Source organism: Pararge aegeria, chromosome 9 (assembly GCF_905163445.1).
Source record: "Pararge aegeria chromosome 9, ilParAegt1.1, whole genome shotgun sequence".
NCBI lineage: Eukaryota > Metazoa > Arthropoda > Insecta > Lepidoptera > Nymphalidae > Pararge > Pararge aegeria.
Genome location: NC_053188.1, coordinates 3,607,577 through 3,623,148, shown reverse-complemented (window position 1 = coordinate 3,623,148; position 15,572 = coordinate 3,607,577). Strand labels below are relative to the sequence as shown.

At 35.3% G+C, this 15,572-nt stretch overlaps 1 protein-coding gene across 1 annotated transcript; it reads left to right on the top strand.

Moving 5' to 3' along the window:
• Positions 1-7,574: 7,574 nt before the first annotated feature.
• Positions 7,575-13,932, top strand: LOC120626440 (centrosomal protein 20-like). Its single transcript, XM_039893967.1, has 3 exons — positions 7,575-7,821; positions 12,273-12,311; positions 13,633-13,932. Exons 1-3 carry the CDS (start codon positions 7,726-7,728, stop codon positions 13,930-13,932), a joined length of 435 nt encoding a protein of 144 aa, XP_039749901.1. The 5' UTR covers positions 7,575-7,725.
• Positions 13,933-15,572: the final 1,640 nt, after the last annotated feature.

Sequence of the window (15,572 nt, the reverse complement as noted above, 5' to 3'; positions counted from 1 at the left end):
GTTCTAAGAAATTATAAATGTTATGCTTTTACTATGACCTTTGTGGTTTCCTACCTGTAAGCCTGAGAGTACCCAATAATGTTTGTCATCATCATCATTGTCACTTCGACCGATTGAAGTCCATTGCAGAACAAACTCGTAGGTATTTTGTAGGGAGTTCCAAAATCCACGGTCCTGGAGCGCTTGTTTCCAGCGGCTCCCAGCAACTCGTTTCATGTCATCTGTCCACCTCGTCGAAAGCCGACCATTGCTGCGTTTATCTGTGCGGGGTCACCATTCCAGCACCTTGGAACCCCATCGTCCGTCTGTTGTCCGAGCTATGTTTGTTAAGTTTGTTGTGGGCTTCTTCTTAGACCAGGACGCGTTTGGAACCCTCGTAGCTTTAGATTTAATTTGGCGAACGAAGTTATCACCATCCCGTTACAATTATGTAAACTAATATGTATGAACGCTTCATAAGTGCCTGTGATAGGCTTACATGAATAAAGAAATTTTGTATTTGAATTTTGAATAATTTTTTGACCCCACAACAAACTTAGCCAGGTAAATTTATTTTTTTGTTATCACCATCTTCCAGTAAATTTAAATTAAGCTATGAAGCTAATTGTATTATGAATTATATTTCGTTATTCAGTAAAAAAATAGTACTATTTATTCAGTTAAAAAAATATATCCAACCTCGTACCTAGGAGAAAGTAGGAGCAAGTAAAGCCGTATCTGTAATAATAATCATTAAAACTTTATTGAAAATATTGTGAATAAATTTGTTTGCAGGACCTTTTATATATAATTATCTTATAATAATAGTAATATTTTTTTATTTAGTAACTATGAACAATCTTTACTATTACATTACAGAATAATTAAAAACTAAACAAAATCAAAAAACATACATGAGATATTGATATTCAATATACAAAAAGTTACAAATCAGAATTTCTGCCTCCAGGCATCCGTACGTGGAGTTTAATATAAAGCTTGTAAATCGGAGAGTCGTATTTATTTATTTATTCTTTCAAAATGTCGTTACTGCTTACCCACGTTCTTTTCATCAAGGATGCTATTCGTTTTCTTCTGATGGCAAACAAGTCATCAGTATCAGTTCTTTATTTGTACACCACTCAGAAAAACGAAAAAAACAAAAAGGAACAAACACATGAAGAATGAAGCAGGATATAAAAGGCGGCCTTATCGCTAAGTAGCAATATAATAACTTTATAAATTATTTCAAGTACGCCTACTTTACAACCGCTTTTGAAACGTCATAGTGAAAACAAAGATAGTGTGAACGTATATCTTCTAGTGTGTTTAAATCCATAAAGATGATAATGGTGATTTAAAATTGAATGCAGAACGTTTGGTCTGTAAATAAAATAAATCTGTTTCCATTGAGCGCAATCTAATCTATCTAAGTTAGAGTGAGTTTGTGTAAGTTGATTAAGCACGCGCCGTCGGATCAATGGAACAACTGCGGGAAACCTCACAGCCATCCTTGAGATCGCTTGGAGCCGATCTGCATCATTTGTCCAGCTTTGCTCAGGCTCTTTATATGATAAGATACGATACTGATACGATATCATATAAAGCCAGCTTATCATTCACACCTTATATATAATTATGCTTGTACCCTCTTTTGCAATATTTTTTGTTTATTTACAAATATCCAAAATTTCCTTACAAGTGGTGTTATTTAACATGATATAATGTTATGAGCTAAGCTTTAAAAGGTGCTTTAGCCTTTAAGTAATGTTATCTTAGGTTTTACTATTTGTGTCTTATGTATGCATATACGGTTCTGTAAAATGTTTTGAACAATAAAGAATTTCTTGAATAATAATAATAATGCCGGCCCACTACGGGTCCTCTTAGAATCGTTTAGGCCCTAATCAACGACGCTGGCCAAATTCAGATTAGAAGACAGTACAGCGCAATTTGTTTTGTCTCTACCAAAAAACTCGAGACACGGTTAAAGACCTTGGTTGAGGGCTAGTCGACCTTCTTGTTGCAGTGGTGAGCTATGTAGTATTATTTGAGGTCTCGGGTTTGATATGTACAATTTCTCTTGTACATACCAAATACCAAATTGTCTTCTGTGGTCGGTCTGGTGGGAGGCTTCAACTGTGGCCAATCACCACCGTAAGCTGGCAAAGAAAACGATTTAGCGTTCCGGTACTTCCGGTATGTCGCGTGGAAGCCAATTAAGTAAGAGCATTTGCCTTCCTTTCGCGATGAGTGCGATCCCCGCGCGAACCTAACTTAACTTTTCGGAGTTATGTTCGTTTTGAATTTAAAATGTATCACTTGCTTTAACGATAAAAGGAAATATCGTGAGGAAACCTGCATGGCTGAGAGTACTCCATAGCGTTCTCACATGAGTGTTGCGTCTACCAATAAAAGTTCAAAAATTTAAAATTCACAAAGGTTTTTTTTTTACAGGCCCTTAAGAAGCATTCATACATATATTATTACCATTATTGAAGATGGATGGTTGGATGAATCGGAGATGATAGGTGATGGAGATAACTGCATTCGTTGGCTATAAACTAAATCTAGGAGGGTTCCAAACGCGCCCTGATCTAAGAGCCCAAAACAAACTTAGCCGGAGTTTTTTTTGTCATCTGTCAAATCCGCACTTGACCAGCGTGGTGTACTACAGACTTAACCCTCCTGATTCTGTAGTGGGCCGGAAATGTGTTGATAATGATTATGATTCTATTCTATTACTTTGAAAAGTTAGAAGCCGGGGATCAGACTCGGTTCCATTTACATCGTTGTCGTTAACTGTAAAACAGATCACTACCAGAATGGACTGCACGTTAATACCGCAACATTTGTTACGAAGTGCAGCTAGAGTCATTAGTGTCCTTTGAAGAAAGCTAGGAATTACGTATGTTTTTTGCTCCATGATAGCTTAGCAGTTAGGTGAGGTAGCCCATTCGGATTAGTGTTTTCAAACTGCGTTAAGTAGAGGTATTTTTGCGTAGAGTGACGTAGACAAATGGAGTTATGTCCGTTTTCTTCAAACCTAGGAATCACCTTTATTGGATGCCTAGTGATTCAGGTGATTCCTAGAGGGAAAAAAAACGTTTCACTAACTTCACTTAAGTGATGTCTTACCTTAGATGCCGTCTAAAGCTACGACACCGATAAGGCGGATCGCAAAGTTTAGCAGACTCGTAAACTCTACTTGACAGATGAATAAAATATTAATTCGGTTTACTTTTTTTAATAAATTGAAATCCATACTAAAAATAAAAATACAATAAAACACACACGAAAAACCAGATCTGGTGGCCAGAACCATAGACGACCATAGACAAATAGGTTATTTGAGTTGCCTAGCGAAAATCGATTGGTGAAAGGTAAATGGGTATCTCGGAATCATCTACAAAGGTTCTGTCCTGTTCTGTCTACAAAGGTTGCCTCTAAGAGATTGCTTGCAGCAATAACGCCGCTTTTGCATGTCTATATTTTTTACTATATACTCCTTACTTTTTCTTTTCCTGTATGTTATACGTGCTATAAAGTGCTTCTTCTTCTTCTTATTTGATTAGGCATTATTTAGTGAGGCATTGCCTTGTCCGTTTTCAGAAACGTAAACGGGCATAAGTCAATCACGAACTGGTACGAGGAGATCAATATAAAAGATGGGAAAATCAACTAAAAGCTATAGCAGTCAAAATATGGTCAAGGAATGCCAGAGATAGACATGAGTGGAAAAAATAATTGGAGGAGGCCTTTTTCTTTGTTGCAGTTGCTGATCATATTATTTAAGCATTATTTAAAATAAACTAAAAAGTATCTGAATAAAAGCCTATAGGATTAGTATCCCAGCACGCACCTCTAACTTTTATAAGTTATGTGCGTTTTAGACAATTAAAATATCACCTGCTTCAACGATGAAGGAAAACATCGTGAGGAAACCTGCATACCTGAGAGTTCTCAATAATGCGCCAGTGGGCCAGCCAGACTTCGGCCTAAACCCCTTCTCACTGTGAGAGGAGACCCATGTCCTGTATTGGGTCGGTAAAGGATTGATATGATGATGATGACGATGATGATGATGAAAAATATTTTATTGCTCTGTGAGCCTAGTGGTTAGGGCTTCGGTTTTCGGTTTCTGGGAGACCGAATTCGATAACCAGTATTTACCACCAATTTTCGGAGTTATGTGCGTTCTTAATTTAAGCAATTAACATATCACTTGTTTTACCGATGATGAGAAACATCGTGAGGCCTGTGAGTTCTCCAGAGAGTTCTCAAATGAGTGTGAAGTCTACCTTCTTCTAAACCCCACTCATTCTGAGAGGAAACCTGTGCCCTTAGTAGGTACGGAACAGAATGGACCGTTCTAAACGGCCTCTGACATGCAGCATTTACTCACAATGTTGTTCTTGGCCGCCAAGCAAGTGATATTTTTTTTTATTTTAATTGCTAAAATAAATAAAAACTGTGTCGTAAAATTAAGGTTTTTTTTTAATATTTATACTCTTCATTTTTTCAACAAATAGTAAAGGAAAAGAGCAAACTTTAAAAGTCTCATACAAAAGGTATAGTGTTTTCAAACTGAGTTAATTACCGACAGGTATTTTATGGCTCTACGGGAGATTGCTGGTGGCATGCTATTAGTCTAAATTCAAATTTTCGATCAAATTCCTTTTGCGTAAGCAGCCATTTTGAATTTATCGTGGAATGTTTTTTTTCAAACCCTTACACAATTTTCCATTTTTTTTTATTCGTTTTGGTGGACTAAACAAATAGCACATCTGCTTTCCGAACCGGTGGTATATAGTAAAAGTGCTTATAAAGTAGGCCTACTACTAGGAAATAAATGAATTTGAAATTTAATGGAAAGCAACACTTTGACGAGTCGGGTTGTCCGGAATACAGCAATTCTGCAAACAAACTCAGTAACAAAAAGCTCTATCAACAACTCAAAAAAGAGTTTTGACAAAAAAAAAATATATTTTAGCTGTTTTTTGCACATCGAACCAAATTGTTTACAAAGGCGGACTTACGGGTAATCTAAAAGTATTTTCTACCAGCCAAGCTTCGGAAATGCGACACAAAAAACGAGTGTGGGTATGGCAAAATCAAAACTTATTATATTATAAAGTATTACATGATATGTATAGAGATATTGTTTGAAGGTACATAATACAAATAGTTATATATATATTGAAGATAAAAAAATACGTAAATTTCATATAATACATGTAAATATATTCGTAGAGGTAGAGGGTAGTTCGTTAACTACTGTCAATAATACGTATTTACAAAAGTACGTTAAATATTAAACATCAGTGTTACATAAGCATAAAACAGTTAACTGACCCTTTTTGTTTATGACTTAAATAAACAGAACGATACACTTTTTCCTACAACATGTTTTAGACGGTTTCAGTCCGTGTTATACTTATGACCAAATCCTTTTTTAACGGTATTCACTGAAGGTGAAACAGTTTAAATATTCATTATTGGTCCTAAAATGACGTTACACTTAACAAACAGAACTGGACTGTAAAATACAAAAAAAACTGACGAAGTATTACGAAAAACGAAGTGGTTCGCAGTGTAGTGGCACTCAAATTAAATGGCCACCTGAGAGTTGACAACTGCCGACCACTCATAGCCACTATCGAGAAAATGGTAAGGATTTTCCAAAACGCTTACAACTTTTAGTGTTCCGTAACATGAATTCGAAGGTGAGTCGCTTTAAAGTCGCACTGATGAAATATACTTATGAAACTTTATAAGTATGTATTACCGCTATTATGAGGTGATGGTGATAACAACATTCGTTAACCTAAAACGAAAGCTAAAACACGAACGCGCCCGTTCACAAACTTAGCCGGTTTTTTTTTGTTATCGCCGTCTCAGAATCAATTAGAATGTATAACAAACCTGTTTATTAGACTAAATTTCAGGTCTCTAAAATGAAAAGAAGCTATTTTTTTATTATTATTATTATTATTATTGTTCTCTAGAACATCCTCAGATGGATTTTTTTTTAATTCCACTACAAGTTAGCCCTTGACTGAAATCTCACCCGCTAGTATATTATGATGCAGTTTGAGACGGTAGCGGGCTAACCTGTTAGGAGCCTAGCAGTTATATAAAACCCATACTACACTGGCATTACATGTGTAATGATTTCTAGTTATTTTTAAACTAAAATCATTTGTTATACAAGTAACAGTTTATTTTAACAAATAATTGCAAGTAACTTGAATTTTTACAAAATACCTTAGTACTGTTAGAATATAATAGAATATAATAAAAAAACTTTATTGCAACACAACACAATAGGAAAAACACATATAGCTAATTGAATATTGATTTTCGATAGTTGTGGTTGCGTAGCATGCACTAAGTCAGGAGTAAGACATTATCTGTATTATATTTAACCGGAAAAAATACGAAATTTCACATGCCAAAATTATCATTGTAAATTAGCAGAGAGCTTGTTACGGTAGCAACATATTAAAAAAGTAACATATTATTAACAATGGTTTGTAGTAGTTAGGTTTGTCATGTCTAGCGTCGCTGGTAATAATGTGATTGTGAAATATCGCCCGACGACGGCAATTTGGCTGAATAGTTCGGGTGTAGCACGCGAATAGTTTTCATGTCTCCTTATATGAAATTACCCCTCAATTTTACAGCAATTGTTTCGCTGTATCACTTTAAATAATTGGCCATTTTAGTTTCATACGGGCGGTGATTTCAAATTTGAATTTCGAACGGATGTGAGTTTGAAGCGGTAATAGAGTTCCCATTCGAATCCCAGCACGCACCTCTTACTTTTCTAAGTTATGTAAAAAAAGCAATTAAAATATCACTTTAACGGTGAAGGAAAACATCGTGAGGAAACCTGCAAACCTGAGAGTTCTCCATTATGTTCTCAAAGGTATGTGATGTCGTATTATATAAGTATTTTGTGTGGAGTTCTAAAATCCACGGTCTTACGTTGCTTATTCTCAGCGGCTCCCCGATATTCGGTTGATGAAGGAATGAATACACTGTTATTGTGCACCACATAAAAATACAGGAAAAATTATAAAAAAACTAGTTAACACGATGTACACAATAGGCGGTTGATGTCAAATGTCCACCTCCTTGGTGGTCGACCAACGCTGCTTTTAGCAAGGTACGAGGTCGCCACCAAGGTGCGAGATACCAGCATCTTTTCAACCCATTCATGGGTTTTCTGAGCTACATAACATATATAAAATTATATTGCTCTTTTTATACCATCTTCTTTGTCATTTAACATACGCATCGTTTCGTATCTACAAGCAAACCCCTAATTTAAGGCTTAGCGATACTGAATACTTTAATTTTTTTTAGATTTTCAACTAAATTTAATGTCACATCAAAATACAAAATCAAACAAAGACCAAGTCCCGGGCTAGTATTATATAAAGTACGTTAACACTACGTTAATGATAAATAAGTACTTGCCGCATTCTGAAAAATAAAAAGTAAGTTATTTTTGACATTGACGAGTCACTGTAAACCGTCACCGGTCCAATTAATCCTTGTTATTTCTGAAACATCACAAAGAATTCACGAGGAATTTTATTTTCGTTAATAAAAGATTAAGGACTTCGTAAAAACGAGATCCCCGAATAGAACAACGCGGCTGCAGATCGAATAACACTTTTTATTTGATACTTCATTATAAAGAACACTTCATTTGGAAGTAATTTAATTTACAACGAGATGAATGGAAACCAAACGATTTCGGAAAAGGAGCTTTTGGACGCTATAAAAAACCTTTTGCGAAAGAGCGGCCATCTGAATAAATTTCAGGCAGAGGTATGTACCTACGACTACCTAGACATTTTAATAATTACTAATATTATATATGAGAAAATGTGTTTGTTCTTTTGTTTGTTCATCCATAACACACGATACTCGATTTTGGGCGTACTAATTGTACGGAGCAACAGATTATCGTGATTTCTTGCACAGATAGTTTATGTTCGGAGCACTGGCCTCCATTATTATCACTGTTGTCAATTTGTTTAAGTCTCCGTTAGATTAAGGGTGACGCTGTTATACGAGTGTCATCATCAAATCTACAGATTGACGTCCACTGCTGGACATAGGTCTTTCCGAACTCCACGATTCTGGGCCACTTGTATCCAGCGGCTCCCCGCGACTCGTTTGATGGCGTCTGACTTCTTGGTTAAGGGTCGACCAACACTGCGCTTTTACGGGAGCGCGGTTGCCACTCCAAAATGAGTGTGCACGGTACTAAAATTAAAATGATTTAAATCATTATAATATTAGTTTCAGGGACATTTGAATTTTAAATGTGGAGCTAATGGAAGTCAGTGGTTCGGGGATATTATAGGCTATTTTTTTAAGCTTTTTAAGTTCAAACCTCTTCAAGCTTATACACTAACGCATTCATAACTATAGTTGTTAACGGGATATAATGAATTAAGCGCATAATAAATTATATCGCTTTACGGCCTTATCGCTACTTAGCGATAAGGCCGCCTTTTGTATCCTGCTTCTTTTTTCATGTGTTTGTTCTTTTTTTTGTCTCGTTTTTCTGAGTGGTGTACAAATAAAGAGTATAAATAAAAAATAAAATAAAATATATGATAATTGATAATGAGTGGGAGAATTATCAAATCTGAATGAAGCAATAAATCAAGTGATCCGTGATAGCGACCGTTTTAAAAATTTATAGTCTCAACACTATATTCGCTTACTTAGTATTTTAGTAAGAAGCGGAGCGGTGATAGCGAAGTCGAGCTGCTATCCGGGGGGCCGAGTTCGAATCCCAGCACCTCTAACTTTCTAAGTTATGTGCGTTTTACTAATAAAAATATTACTTGCTTCAACGGTGAAGGAAAACATCGCGAGGAAATCTGCATGCCTGAGAGTTCTACATAATGTTCTCAAAGGTATGTGGAGTCCACTAATCCGCATTGGGCCAGCGTGGTGGACTACGGCCTTAACCCCTTCTCATTGTGGGAGGAGACCCGCGCTCTGTAGTGAGCCGGTAATGGATTGATTTGATGATGATGATGATATTCAGCGATAACAATACCTCTTATACACATCCATATGCGCTCGCTGAAATACAAACCGTGGAGAAATAAGGAAATAGTACAAGCAGGCAAAGCCGCGGGTTTTTCTAGTTCGTTAAATAAATTCTCGTTAAGGCGCCGGAAAATCAATTTGGTTGGGCTTTTACAAAAGACTAATTAAAGTCTTGAGGTAACCTTGTCTTTACTTTGGAAGATCACAATTATTAATTTGAATATCTTTGAAAAAGTTGTGAAGGAAATTTTATTATACAGTTAGAATAACTCACTTTCTAACCTTCTTTCTTCTTAGGATACTGATGTCGTTTCTGGTGTAAACACATCACCTTGTCTTAAAGACAGGGCTTTGGTAAACAAATTTATAAAGTAACCTAATATAACAATTTTATAAATATAAAATGCATATAAAAATTTTCGGAACCGACAGGATTTGAACCTGCTACTCTCTGGCAATCGCGGCTTTAGCGCCTTCTCCAATTAAGCTACGGCTCTCCTACCGTCGATGCCGAAATTGAATATGCCTTTAACATCAGTCTTATAGCAGACTGTAGCGTCATCTAGTAGGAAACGTTGCAATTTCGATCTACTTTTTCAAAGGTCCATATTACAATGAGACACGTTTGAAACAAGAGATGATACATTGCTTTTTTTATGATTTTTATAATTTTTATTAATGTTTTTACCTGCACTTGGAGGAATTGTCAATTTTATAAATTTGAAATGCATATACAAATTTTCGGAACTGACAGGATTAGAACCTGCGACTTTCTGACAAACGCGGCCTGAGCGCTTTCTGCAATTAAGGCTCTCCTACCGTCGATGCCGAAATTAGTATATGCCTTTCATATCAATTTTATAGCGACTGTGTTCTAATATAACAACTTTGAATATTCTTTTCCTAAACTATCTATTTATTTATTTATTTGGCAGGTCGCCTACCTGATGTAATTAGGAAAACCATCGTCTGTAAACAGATTAAATAAATAAATATAGTATATTGAACTGCTTGGCGGCAGAAAAATGCATAGCGGTAGTACATCCCCGGACGAGCTCGCAAAAGGAATTCTTCTACTAAAATATACTATTCTTAACCTATAATTAAAGTCCCACAGGTGGACAAAGGTGTCTTTATTCATAAGAAAAATAAATAAATAAATAATACCCAGCACCCACGTCGTTTAGACAGGAAAATACAGTATTGCAACAACATTTCCCCGGACGAGCTCTGTCACAAAAGCTCTGCTACTACTTACTAGCTAACATAAATTCATTTCATGTTGATGTGTTAAGTACTCGTAGCATATTATGATATAACAGAGTTTGACGTGCTCTTCAAGACTAGGGCCTGTAATTACGCCGGCACCTACGTCCTTTTAACAGGAAAATACAGTATTGCAACAACATTTCCCCGGACGAGCTCTGTCACAAAAGCTCTGCTACTACTTACTAGCTAACATAAAATCATTTTATGTTGATGTGTTAAGTAATCATAGCATAGGATATAACAGAGTTTGACGTGCTCTTCAAGACATAGGGCCTGTAATTACGCCGGCACCCACGCCCTACAGATAAGAAAACACAGTATTGCAGCAATAATCCGGACGAGCTCTGTCACACAAATCTCTTGTACTACTAGCTAACATATACTACAAATCACATTTCAATTTTGACGCCCGATTGGCGCAGTGGACAGCAACCCTGCTTTCTGAGTCCAAGGCCGTGGGTTCGATTCCCACAACTGGACAATATTTGTGTTATGAACATGAATGTTTTTCAGTGTCTGGGTGTTTATATATTATAAGTATTTATGTATATTATTCATAAAAATACGTACCCATAACACAAGCTACGCTTACTTTGGGACTAGATGGCGATGTGTGTATTGTCGTAGTATATTTATTTTATATTAGAACACGCAATTAGATACATGTAGTATCTAATTGCGTGTTCTAAATCATTTCATGTTTATGTGCTAAGTACTCGTAGCATATGATATAACAGAGTTTGACGTGCTCTTCAAGACATAGGGCCTGTAATTACGCCGGCACCCAGGCCCCTCAGACAGGAAAATACAGTATTGCAACAATATTCCGGACGAGCTCTGTCAAAAAAAAAATTCTCTTACTACCTGCTATCATATTATATTACAAATCTCATGTATCTAATTGCGTGTTTTAAATAATTCCATGTCATGTATGTTATGTGTTAAGTACTCGTAGCATGTGATATACATTAATTAATGCAGAAATTGCAGTCGAATTTGTAATAAAGTTTGAGCTCGAAAATATTTCGGCGTCGCAAAATATTGTGGAGATTTTAGAGAGATGAGAGATATTTAAAATTCCTGCACTACAGCCGCCTAATTGAATTAAAAGTTTAATTTTTTAATCCTCATTTAGGATAGATGAAAAGTGTTCAAGCACACCTTTGTATTTCTTCTCTGTGTGCTCGAATTGGAAAGCATGATTAAATTATGGAGTTATTTTATATTGTTTTCTTACTTTCTCTGGCGGGAGATTTTTAGTTTACACTCCGTGGCTAGTTTACACTCTACCGGCAAAGACGTGCCGCTAAGTGATTTAGTGTTCCGGTGCGATACCGCGTGGAAACCGATTAGGGGTATGACTACCATACTCCCTAAACTATACTTGTTAACAGGCTAACCTGTTAACTATACTTGTCAACAGGTTAGCCCTCTACCGTCTTAGACTGCATCATCACTTACTGCCAGGTGGGATTGCAATCAAGGGCTAACTTGTAGTGGAATAAAAAAAAGTAACTCACCTTTTTTTTAATAATAATTATAAGATTTATCATGGCAACTAAGCTCTGTTTTCGAATTCATACACATATATGAGTAAAAATATCTTGGAGCGAATGAAAGATATGCTATGAAATGAAATAATGTCTTAGTTGACTAACTCTAACACTGATGTATGATATTTTCAAATTTTAAGGTTAAAATTAAAAAAGTAATATAATAATGTAGAAATTACTGATTAGCTAGGTTATTTTTAATTTTATTTGAACATCTGAAAATTGCAAAAAAATAGCATAGCATTTTAGACGGCGTCTTTGTTTTGAAATCAAATCCAGTCATGTCACACACTTAGGGCTAATATACACAAGCCCTTAAAACTGCAGATGTGTTGAGAGCATTCCTTTCTCACTCAAATTAGTTCAATTCTTGCATTTTTTTTTCAGATGCGCGCAAAGGTGACAGAAATTCTACAAGAAAGACAGGTATCCACACTAATATTATAAAAAAAAAAGTTTTTTTTTGTGTCTATGTTTTCAATCCAATTTTACAATGGGGGAAACCATTGGTTTGGACATGGATTACTTTTAACCAATACATTTGCCCACAAAATCGCAGGAAAAAACAAGCCACGGCTGAACCCTGTCACCAGACGAGACCAGAAAAAAAATGTTATTCCAAATTGCTCTGAGCTGTGGATCGAAACCGGGACCTCCCAGGGGGGTCTGCGCCAGGGAGGTTGTCATGTTTAAGTATATAGCCACTATTTTATAAGCACACTTGTCTCAATCGTCCGGTGTCCTGTAACTTATCTGTTTTCATTTTAATTTTTTATGTTTGAGGCCACCAAATTGTACTCTCTTGCTCTATGTTTATATCTCTGTAACTAACTTTTTTTTCTTTGGTATACAATAAAAGGATCCATCCATTCATTCATACTTTTTTATATTATGTATATTTATATAGGTAACTAGCGTACACAGCCCGCATCGCCGGGCTAGATTTTGCTTCATTTTATTTAAACAATAAACTTACATCATTAAATTTTTAATTTAAGTCTCATAATATATTAAATCATTTATTTCTCTCCGTATTAATTGTCTTTTATTCTCTTCTCGAGCGGGTGAAGATCATTGTCTACAACCATGTACACCCAACAGTAGAATATAGTAAATAAAAGCTGATTTTGACAGTTTGACAGTTCAAAAATAGAAGTGCTCCGATCGTCACCAAACTTTACAGGATTACGCGCCACGTCAATCCGGAGATACCCTGAAAGTTTCATTGAAATCGGTCCATCCGTTTCGGAGCCTATACGGAAAATACCCACACACTTTCTCTTTTATATATATAGATTATATATTAAATATTTGTATTTAGTTATTAGTATTGTTGTATATATATATTATATATATTTATATAAGTATTTTTCTACATGTATTAAAACATATTTTCTGCATTTGTTTTTATTCGCCATTGGTGGCCTGGATGAAACCGCTGTGGAGCGATAAGGCCGCCAAATTGTATACTTTGTTTTGTTAACTTTTCTTTTTTATGTACTTTTTGTCGTGTGCAATAAAAGTATATTAATTTATACATATTTTTTCCAACTTGAGCTAGCGAATCTGGTTCGGACACATACACAATCCGATAAAAAAAGAAATTAAAATAAACAAACCACGTGTCTGCACTGGTAGAGATCGCTTTTAAGCGATGTTGTACCTTTTCTCCTTTATTTTAATTGTGTATTTTTTTATGCTCTTTTTTAATTTGGTGTACAATAAATTTCATTCATTTATTTCTCAGGTATCACAAAACTCCGGCTTTAAAAGTTCAGGAGTACCGAAGCCCACAAATGAAGTGCTACTTATAAACGAACTCGTCAAAGAGTATTTGGAGTGGAACGGTTACCTTTATACAGTGTCGGTGATGACGTCAGAGGCGGCCATGCCTGATGCCAAGAAGACCAGGGCAGAACTCTGTGCTGAAGTCGGGGTTAAAGACGATGAGAAATCCTCAGCTCTTCCTCTGCTATCAAATATCGTAGCTGCTTATATAGAACGTATTAAAAGGAAGATTAATAAGAATAAGAAAGAGAATTTATAATTTTTTTTTAATTCATAGGTTTTTTTAGGAACTGAACCTGCGTCTCTCTCGCAGATTGCCAGAGAGTGGCAGGTCAAATCCTATCAGTTCCGAAATTTGTATATTCATTTGAGAAATTTATAAATTTGGTATTTCCTCCGAGTGTAGGTAAAAACACTTTGATAAAATTATACAATTTTTAATTATATTAAACTCAAAGACTGCTAGAAATCATAAAAAAAAAACAAAAACATATAACTATTTCAAACCTGGTATGTCGTTATCGCTGCATTATTAATTAATTAAAAGAATATACACTCGACCTTTTTATTTGAATTTTTGCACTAATGATACTTTTTTCACTAATGAAGTTTATCAAGACTTCCAAATTAAATTCAATATCGCTATAATTAAGAACTTTTTGGTTTTTCTGTTATTTTTTTTCATAGGGACTGAAAGGGTAATTGACGGACCAAGAAGATGGCCCACCTGGTGGTAAGTGGAAATTCATCGCTGATAAACAGACAAACTGAAACACGCAGGGTGTGTGTGGGACACGTCCTAAGTGTAGCACGTTACAGGACAAAGTCCTAGCATGCCCTGCAAATTGTTGTTCTTATTTCTGGGTGGCCAGATTGGTCCATCGAATATTACTATAAAAAATAAAAAACAAATACCACTATCCAGCTAATGAACTGTAGTTTTAAGTTCAGCCGGGAAGTTACACGACCTTTTATGCAATAAATAAAATTAAGAATTGAGCTTCAGTGGATAGGTATACGTATGCATAACTTGAAAGTAATCCATGGATCCAAGCTTTGAAGAATTAGGGGAAAAATGTAAGACGTCTTAGAAAAAAAGATTTATTTCATTAAATAAACCATTTCTTTGAAGTTAAAGTAAAAAATGTTTTAAAAAATTTTCTTTTTCGTTCAAAGTCAAAGTCAAAAATATCTTTATACAAGTAGGCCCATAGGTGGCACTTTTGATGCGTACATAAGAATTACAATTTACACGGTAGTGAGATGATGGCGATAACCACATTCGTAAACTTAAAACTAAAGCTACGAGGGTTCCAAACGCGTCCTGGTCTAAGAAGAAGCCCACAACAAACTTGGCCGGGTGTTTTTTTTTGTTATCACCATTTCACAATGTCATTTTAAATTATTAGAAGAGCAACTATTTACACCCAAGCTTTTTTATACCTTTATACTATAATAGGACTTTTCTATAAGCTTACATTTAATACAAACTTTGAACTTTTTAAGAGACATCTCCAAGATGTCAATTGGTAGTTTATTGTAGAATTGTATGCAATTTCCTTTAAACGAATTATGAATTTTATGTAACCTAGTATATTGCACTGTAAGTTTATTCTTACTTCTAATGTTTAAATTATTGCAGTCACATTTTTTCTTAAATTTAGAAATGTTTTTATGAACGTACATTAAATTTTCAAATATGTACTGACTATACACTGTCATTATTTTAAAATCTTTAAATCAATGACTCTCTCGGACCCATTTTGTAGATCGAACGAACAGCCCTCTTCTGCAGCACGAAAATAGTGCTAATATCAGCAGCATTACCCCAAAATAAAATTCCATATGACATAATGCTGTGAAAGTAACTAAAATATACCAGTCTAGCAGTTTCTACGT

Coding starts and splice junctions, on each gene's coding strand:
- LOC120626440 (XM_039893967.1), top strand. CDS start 7,726: ATGAATGGAAACCAAACGATTTCGGAAAAGGAGCTTTTGGACGCTATA. Junction 7,822..12,272: donor TGAATAAATTTCAGGCAGAG/GTATGTACCTAC, acceptor TTTTTTTTTCAG/ATGCGCGCAAAGGTGACAGA. Junction 12,312..13,632: donor AAATTCTACAAGAAAGACAG/GTATCCACACTA, acceptor TTTATTTCTCAG/GTATCACAAAACTCCGGCTT.